The sequence below is a fragment of the Oreochromis aureus genome, linkage group 3, assembly GCF_013358895.1.
Source record: "Oreochromis aureus strain Israel breed Guangdong linkage group 3, ZZ_aureus, whole genome shotgun sequence".
Taxonomy (NCBI): domain Eukaryota; kingdom Metazoa; phylum Chordata; class Actinopteri; order Cichliformes; family Cichlidae; genus Oreochromis; species Oreochromis aureus.
In genome coordinates, this window is record NC_052944.1 from 35530385 (window position 1) to 35539761 (window position 9377).

General features: G+C 39.9%; 1 protein-coding gene across 1 annotated transcript in view; it reads left to right on the forward strand.

Moving 5' to 3' along the window:
* tnfsf10l (TNF superfamily member 10, like) overlaps positions 1–9377 on the forward strand; it is a 74867-nt gene that overhangs the window by 57236 nt on the left and 8254 nt on the right. Inside the window, exons 3-6 of the mRNA XM_031742114.2 lie at positions 4740–4776; positions 4880–4987; positions 8318–8481; positions 9164–9274. Coding sequence (XP_031597974.1) covers positions 4740–4776; positions 4880–4987; positions 8318–8481; positions 9164–9274 — 420 coding nt within the window. The remainder of the gene's footprint in view (positions 1–4739; positions 4777–4879; positions 4988–8317; positions 8482–9163; positions 9275–9377) is intronic.

Here is a 9377-nt window from a genome sequence, read left to right on the forward strand (position 1 = left end):
CGAGATTTGGTGACACTGTCATGTTCAAAAACCCAGTCGAAAAATATCCCCTACACCGTTACACCACTCGTACCCCGGTTTGTTTTTATTAGCCGCGATAGATCCATGCTTTCATGTCGTTTACACTGAATTCTGACTGTACTATCCAAATGTGGCAGCAGAAATTGAGACTCATTAAGCCAGACAATGTTTCCCCAATAGTCCAATATATTGTCCAATATGATTAAGTCTGTGTGAACTGTAGCCTCAGTTCTGTTCTTAGCTGACAGCAATGGCACCCAATGTGGTCTTCTGCTGCTGTAGCCCATCTGCTTCAAGGATTGACCTGCAGTCTGTTTAGAGACACTCTTCTGCTTACCTTGGTTGTAATAAGCGATTATTATTACTTCCTACCTCAGCTTTACTTCCTGTTTAGTATTTGAACTTCAGCAGGTCATATTGACCATGCCTATATACCTAAATGCATGCAGTTGCTGCCATGTGATTGGCTGATTGCATTAGTGAGCAGTTGAAACCTTAATGAAGTGGCCAGTGAGCATATATAACTGCATACAGAAGGTTGTAAATACAAACCAGATGGCAGTAAAGAAAACAAAGCACTATAACACTGGTGACACTGGTTTCACATTTAAAAGCGCTGCTGGTCCAAAATCCTTCAGGATGCCACTGAAACCTTCCAATCCTGTGTGCAGCATTGTGCATGTAGGTGATGTCACGCTGTAGCCATCCCATAGTTTCCAAAGTGATAGTTTAAGCATTAGAGACAGCAGACATAATGAAAACATGTTGCTCCAGAGTTGCCCTGAACGAGCTTGAAAGCTTCTGAAAGACTGTGTTTTTCTGGGTTGTTTTTTTTCCCTTTCTTTCTTCAACTGCAGCCACATGCAGGGCAGAAAATCTGTTGGCAATTTTCTCTCTTTAAGTGTGCGTGGGGGTAATTTTCTGGTTTTAGGACCCGAGGAACGTTAGGCAGAGACAGGCACGCTACGCCGAGCGAGACGAGCCGACACTCTGTGTTGCACTTTTCTATATTGTGTTCCCCCCTTAGAGTACATAGGATATACACAGGCGGTGGTGTCGCACTGACACACACACACACACACACACACACACACACACACACACACACACACACACACACACACACACACTGAACCCCAGAGCGATCATGTTCAATTTGCAGGTTGAGCTGAGTGTTCAGTGCAGGAGAAACAATCCCGCTGCCAAGAATAGCATCACGTGGGCAGCTGGGTGACCATTAAAAATTGAATTAATCATATTCAGGATATTGTGGTATTTCTGCAAATTAACGCAGAGATTTATTCCAATAGGAGCTCTGTACCCTGCTTTGGGGCACTTCAGATTGACCACATGAGCCCAACAGGTGGACAAAATGGGCAGACATGTAGTAGAAAGGGGGGGGAGAAGAGGTAAAAGGGGGGGAAAGAAGTAAAAGGAATTATAAATTAAAAGCACGATAAGTAAGTTAAAGTTAAGGGAAATCTATTTCATGCACAAAAGGCAACTGAAGCTTGATTTACAAAGTGGGAGAGACAAAAAAAGGAACAAGAGTCAGATGAGAAAGCATTAGCATGAGAGTGTGTGGGAGAAGAAGATTTACTGAGTGTGTGTGAGAGACAAAACGCATCTGTGTGTGTGTGCGTGACAAATTAAAGGAAGAACTTAAACCCTTGACCCCTGCCGGTGGGGTTTGGTGGCTCTGTTAGGGGTTGGCTTTCTTGTTCCCTTAGAGAGAAAGATCAGTTTAAAACACTTGTATCCTCATGGCAGACTCCAGGATGACAATGCCACCGAGTGGTTTGATGAGAATCATATGCTTTGGCTTTAAGTTACCAGCTTTCAATTCGGTTTAACACCTGTGGGAGATTTTTGGGCCCGTGCTTCTGACAGCACTCTCCACCACATCATCAAAACACCAAATAAAGGAATATCATTTGTTAGATTGATGTTCCAGAACTTGAGGAATCAATGCCAAGGCACACTGAAGCTGTTCTGGCAGCACGAGGTGCCCAAACACCTTACTAGAACACGCTTTGTGCCGCTGAGGGTCGGCTTGTTTTTTTGGTTGTTTGCTTTTCTTTTCTTTTTTCTCTGAATTTCTCAGTTTGTATTTTGGTCCTGGGTGTGTCTACACCTGGGGAAGATGAAACAAAAGCTACTCGCTGGGAACATAAATGATAGAGAGGAGCAGGAGAAATAAACCAGAGACTGGACGGCGGGGAGGTGTGTGCTGTTGACGGAAGAAAAAGAATGTTTATATTTTAGAGCTGAGATGATGGAAGAAGGCAAACAAAGACAGGAGAGTGTAAAATGAAAGAAGAAAAGAGCATGTAGTGTATTTTCTAATTTTAAAACTAAACTAAGTCGGAAACCTCTCCACACATTCCCCGCTGATGAAAATGTGCTGAATGTTCCATGTTCTTTCTCATGTAGTCATTATTCATCAGGATCAGGTCCTTCTCCCTCATTCTAACTGAGAGAAGTGCACCAAAGTTAGCTGAGCTACAACAAAATAATTCAGATTAATTATACCAGTTCACAGCAACATTCATCTCAAGGCACTTTGTTGTGACGTAAAGACCTGCAATGTTAGTGGGAGAGCTCCACTAGCTAGCACTTTACGATGGCGGGGAGGAAGAAGCAGAGCCAGGCTCAGGGAGGGGCAGCCATCTGCTGCAACTGGTTTTGGAGTGAGGGGTAATAGACCATAGGCAATAAACAGGACAAAAGGCAATCCATGACAAAAGTTAATGACATGCAGTAGTGGCGTATAAAGGAAGAAAGAAAGGAATGGAGAAGTGCTAATGGCATCATGGGAAGTCCTCCAGCAGTCTTTAGGAGCGTAACTAAGGGATGGTTCAGGGTCACCTGATCCAGCATAACTATACGGAAAACTTAATCTTGAAAGAGTGTGTCTACCAAAGCTAAATTTGGAGCTGTTTATACAGATGAGGGGCCTGAAAACTGAAGGCTCTGCCTCTACGTTTAAATACTCTAGGAACAACAAGTAAGCCTGCATTCTTAGAGTGATGTGCTCTAATAGGGTGGTACAGTACTATGAGGTCTTTAAGATCATTCAAGATCTTATATATTAAACTTGATTCTGGATTAAACAGGGAGCCAAAACAAAGCCAAAATGGGAGAAATATGCTCTCTCTCTAGTCCCAGTTAGTGCTCTCAGTGCAGCATTTTGGGTCAACTGAAGATTTTTCAGTGAGAAAAGGAAATATCTTTTACCTTTGGCAGCTAAACTTAAAAAAACTAATATTTACATCTTCATCTTTATCTCATGTATTCACAATGATTCATGTTGTAATTTCAATACTTGTGCTTTTGTCTTGTGCGTAGAACATGTAGAGTAATGTTTGTCGCCTTAAAGTTTCCTTTCTTAGCAAACTTTTCTTTCCTATCTGAATCAAAGCTGGGACGCTGTCGTAAACATTGCGAAGCTCAACCATGACACATTTCAGCTTTAGGGCTGTACAAATATTACTCAACTACAGAATCAATTTGTTTATTACAGAACAGTCGACACAATCAAAACAACTGTGTTCACTGCAGCCACTTCACACCCATAAAACTGGCTCTGTCTGCAGGTTAATGATTCAGTTTACAGTCAGAGTTAAATAACACCTTCGACTCTCACTTTAGCTGGACAAACCAATCTTTATTAACAGTTACAAAGCTGAAAGAAATGGACTGACAGGCAACACTTACAGTGCAATACAGTGCATTTATCTTTAAATTGACTTACATACACTTAGTGTTTTGTACTTTATCCAATTACAGATAACATTTGCGTGGGAGTGATTTATGGGACCATTAATTCCCAAGTTCAAAACATTATGGTGGTGGTGTTGTAATTGCTTTAATGATTAATTAAAGACTGATTCTGTGCAGAGTTTAAGGATGTTGTGGCTATGCAATGTAGAGCTGTGACTGGAGATACTCTGATTTCCTGAAAAAATTCAATTAAGCTATTTACAGTCACATTTTCTGAGTTATTTAATATGTACTACACGTATTTAACTTAAAATGAGCAGTTTTGCCTCTCTCTGGAACACTATGGAAAGTCCATGTGACTTTAGTTTATGCCAGTGTATTTACAACAGTCATCAGACCTAAGTTGATCCCCTGTCAGGCATTAGGGAATTAAGCTAATAATTATGTCTTATTAACTTATTGCTAATGTTTCATTATGCTTCAAAGAAGCGTTGAAAAATAGAAATATAATAATTTAAATAAATAAATGGATTTAAAACGTGTAAATAGTACATAGAGATTTAATTTAGGACAAAAATCAAAAAGTATACAAAATATACAAAAATAAAATAAAATACACTTTAAAAATTGCTTTATTTTTGCTGATTTAGTTTACTTATCAACAAAAGTTTGAATGTTAGATTTTTACACAAATATTATAATTTTATATCGTTTTAAATGTCCAGTAATTTTCTGGATGGCATTAGATGAATCAGCTGTATCCTATCCAGCCCTGTGTGAATAATCCTTTGTTATTTGCATTACTCAGATGAAACAAGCTAGTCTAGCTCACCATGTTACATTAACCTACTTTTTATCCGGCAGTGAGTTTGCACATTCTTTTGTTTTAGGTCACGCTAAGTTGTTACATTTAACAGCATGAAGTGAACAATTCCTTTTTTTTTCTTATTCTCACATTTTTGTTGACTTGTATGTTTTTCTGTATTGTCTTTTAGGTGGCAGATAGCATCATCTCAAAGCGCATCTTCACTGGTGAGCATTTCTTTGTCTACAGACACACACACAAACACACACAGACAGACACACACCTTCTCACTAACTTTTTTAATGTTCTTTGATCCCCTTTCTCCCTTAGAGGCGAGAACCATGCCTCACAATTTCAACAACTCGGGGTCAAAGTTTATGAGCCCCGTGACCCAGAGGCCGTCTGCCCACTTGACCCTCAGAGACGCCAGTTCTCAAGGTGAGGCATCTGTGTTTCAGCGGTCATCATTAATCTAGGCGAAAGATTTCGGGAAGTCGGAGAGGAAAATGAAAGGTTTGCCGCTGAGCCGTATGTTTTGGATGTGCCGAGCATGCACAAAACTATGGGTTGAATGGATAAAAATAACGATAAGCTAAACAGTTTTGGTTCCTACATGGTGCAGACATCTGGACTGAACATCACCAACAGCTTGCTGATTTATTCTGAAAGCAGAGCAGTGCTGACATGTCACAGCTTGAGCAGGGAGGAATTTGTCAAAAAAGCACTGATGAAACCATTTTTCATGATTTCAATATTAGACTGAGGAACACTGAGGAGCATTAGGAGCAGCTGCTCATGAAGTTTAAAAAACATCTAAGGAAAAAAATCTGAAGGAGTTTCTTGGATGAAAAACAAAAAATCTTCAAGAAACTTAAAGAAGTCTAGAGCTTTTCTTTCCAAGCTCCTTAGACCGCAGAAATGTAGCGGTATAGTCCGTGACTGTCACGCACACCCAGTGGCTATTTTCAGATTTACACACACTACAGTCCTGTTAGGAAGCTTTGTTTATTAAAATTATTCACAAAGAAATAAAATCTATTATTATTGAGTTCTTTGGTGTACACAGGGGCCTCTGGTTTCCCAGAAACCAAAAACATGTATGTTTAATTATTTATTTAATCAAAATTAGTGAACTGTAATGGAAGGCCAACCTGTCCAGGCTGTACCCCACCTTTTGCCCAATGATAGCCGAGATAGGACCAGTAGAAGGGCTGTAGCCAATCTGTATAACCAATTAAAAAAGATGAATGGGTGGATTATTAAGTTATTCCATCTGTTAAAGTTACAAATCACATTTTCTTCTCCATTTTCCGCTGTAGCTTTTTTAGAAGCACATTAAAGTCTACTCTGCTGCTCTTTTTCGTACCACTTCCTGTGTGCCCGAGGCATTTACTAAGAAACACTGAAGTTTCAAGCTGAGTCTGTGAGGTCTACCAGTATGCTGTATGTGGCAGTAAAGTAGATATTTATATAGTTCACAGATCAGAATCGCACATGTTATAAAACATGGAATTTAAAGTTGGAATGTGTTTCTCATGACTTTGGTATTGTTTCATCTGAATCTGTCGTGCAAGCTGAAGGGTGTTGACAATCTGGCAAAGGCTTCCTTATGTTATTTCCATTGAGTTGACAAAGGGTAAAAAATGTGCTGTGTGTGTGTGTGCAAGAGCTAGAAAGCCTGTGTGTGTGTAAGAGGGTGAGGTTCACACATTAAGCCTGGATTTCTCATAAGGAAATACAGGAGGAACTTTGATCCGCGATGGGTGTTTCTTAGATAGAGAAGTTATCCTACACATGAAGAAAACTGCTTCACGCTGGCACACACAAGCTATGACCCAACTAATTACAACTGAGAGCATAAAAAAAAGGAAGTAGTCACCATGACTTCGCCATCTGGGTTTGGACTGTCCATTTTGAAGCTTCAGGGTTAGTATTTTGGCTGCTGCCATGTTGGTTTGTTTGGAGCCCTAAGGTACCTTTTGTGGATAAAAGCACAGCATGCTTACATATCAGTTAATGGAGACAAGCTTGCGCAAATTTTGCAGACATTGTGAGTTATGCACGTGAATTGTATCCATGTTGGACATCACCATTTGCTAGTTGCAACTGCGTGTTACCTGACTAGTTCTCAGGGGTTTCTGATGGTTCCTGGCTGGAAATTGGTTGCACGGACGTTGCTGCACCAAAAACCTCCAAGCAATTGATTTGTTTTGTGACAAACTGCCTCCGTTTCCACTTTTTTGTCATGTTTGTCTGCGAATACTTGCAAACTACTACCGGAGCAGCAGTGCAACTTCTAAAACTGTACAATAAATTTACTTTTACATTCAAAGCAAAAGTTGCACCGCAGAGGTGCAGCCAACAAGTTTCAAAAAATGCAACTTGTACTTAAAGGCACACCATCTCCGTTTACCGTTTTCAATTTCAGTGCGCCTTGAAGAGCAAGTTGTCACGATTGTCACACAGACAACAGGTCAGTAACACGCGTCTTGGATGGTTTGTTCCATACAGTAAGTCATATTATTTGTCGTATAGTACTTGCTAAAGCAACACGTACACAATGGTGCAGTCCACTTCATTGACTAACAGAGGTGACGCTCTTCTGGAAAAACTTTTCATTTAAAGTTATGGTACCCCCATCCCTTCAGTATCCAGGTGGATGCGTTCTAAAATTAAAATTCACCCAGCATGGAGTTCTTATGAAGAGAAAAGCTAACACTGTTTTTGGTATCAGGCTGTAAACATATTTTTTAACGCAAGTCTTTGGAAACTGACTTGTTTTTGGAGCCTCAAGTGGCCACTAAAGGAACTGCAGTTTTTCGCACTACTGGGTTGTAAATCATTTTCAGCGTTGGATCAGATGGAAGAGTTTATTCAGTTAAGGTATCTGTGATTGTTATGTGCTAATAAATCACAGCATTTACATTGTAGTGTTATAGACTTAAGCTTCTATTGTTGATGGCAGTGTTTCAGATTTGCACACTAGTCACACAAGTACACGCTGCAGAGGAAATAAAGCCAGCGTGCACAAGAAATCCCTTGTGTTAAATGTTTCATTTCTGCTGTGAGGAAAACTGCTACACATGGTTCTAGTCAGCAGTATTCAGTATTTCCTGTATCTTACAGGACTTTGGCTTCAAGCTGGTGCCTCTTACCGGTGAAACAGGCTTAACCAAAGATTAAATCGCCACTTCTGCTATAAGTGGCCATTGTACAAGTTTGAATGTGCACTTCAGAGTGCCCTGCTACAGAGTAGTCAGAAGGAAAATCCACATCGCCTGCATTGTCCAATAGACATGGTGCAACTGGCTCAACTGTGTAATGTAAACATCGTTCACCAAAATGTTAAATAATACTGTAATTAAAAGTGCTTTTTTATCACAGGATTTTATCTTTTTTAACTCAGTATTTCAGATGTTTCTCAATATTTTAAGGGCTTTAGGGGAAAATGCAAACTATTGCTCAACTTCGGCAGCTGTAAGAAAGAAGAGCACTACTCTGGAGTCACAAACCGTATGTATTCAAGGTTCATTTTGCCAGCTGCTGCCGCTTTTGAGCTTTGGGCAAACACTCACTGATATGTGTCTTTGCTTAGTTTGTATAAGCTGGTATTGATTTTCTTTTTTTATTACATCCCATCTATGATTTCTAGGCTGTAGCTGGTTTGTTTTTCCCCACTCCTTTTATTTTCCATCTCCATGTGACAATTTTTCTTCCCTCTTCTGTTTAGAATTTGTCTCTTGACACTTTTTTAATCTTTGCCAACAGGGTTTTCTTCCTCCCTGAGCATCATGCCAGGTCTTCATCAGTCCTGCCGCCATTTAGTCCGCTCATGGGCCAATCAGAGCCTAGGAGCTCACCTGCACAACATGACCCTGTCTAATGGGAAGCTCCGAGTGCCCCAAGATGGGAGGTACTATCTGTACTCACAGGTGAGAAAGCTATGCAGTTTAGTCAGAACAATCAGGAGGTAGTAAACAATTTAATCATCTCTCATGTGTACCGTTTATTGAAGCTGAAACATCTATTTCTAAAATCTAAAGACTGTGATGTACTTGTCTATTTGCCCAGTTGTGAACAGGGGCTTCACACTTTTCTTTCTGTTCATGAAGTGCCAGATTGTGAAAAGACTATTACACACCATTGTATGAAAACTTCAGTTTTACAGCAATCCCCCATATTAATACCTTTCATCACTTAGAACAAAAACACTACACGTGGTAAGTTTAGAAAAAAGCTCTTTTTTGAGATTTAAGTCAAACTCGCAGATGGAGATGCTCCAAGCACTTTGCTAGCCACAGAAATTTGTCATTAATTAACCTTGTAGTGATAGCTGCTGAATAAAGGTGTCTGTGACCATTGTATATTCAATTTATATACAATTTATTAACCATTAATTGTTGCTCACAACAATTATAATTGGATTGCATGATGATGATTGACTGTTGTTGTGATTTGGTGCTGTATAAATAAAACTGAGTTGAATTGAATTGGATTGGATTTGTATTCACTGATTGCAGCAAACCTGTTTTTCTGTCAAAAACAAGGGCACGTCAAAGAGGAAAAAGAACAAAAAACAGCTCACTGCATTAACTTATTTCCACCTTTGTCCAGGTGTATTTCCGTTATCCATCCCCATCTGCAAATGAGGGGGACCAGCGCAGCGTCAGCCACCAACTGGTGCAGTGCGTCTACAAGAAAACTTCCTACCCAAGCCCCATACAGGTACAGCATCTCTGTTTTCCTAAAACAATCAAAGATCACGCTGAAGTATTTGTACCTTTCAGCACTTTCATTAGCACTAGCATAATTTTCTCTTCTTTGTTCT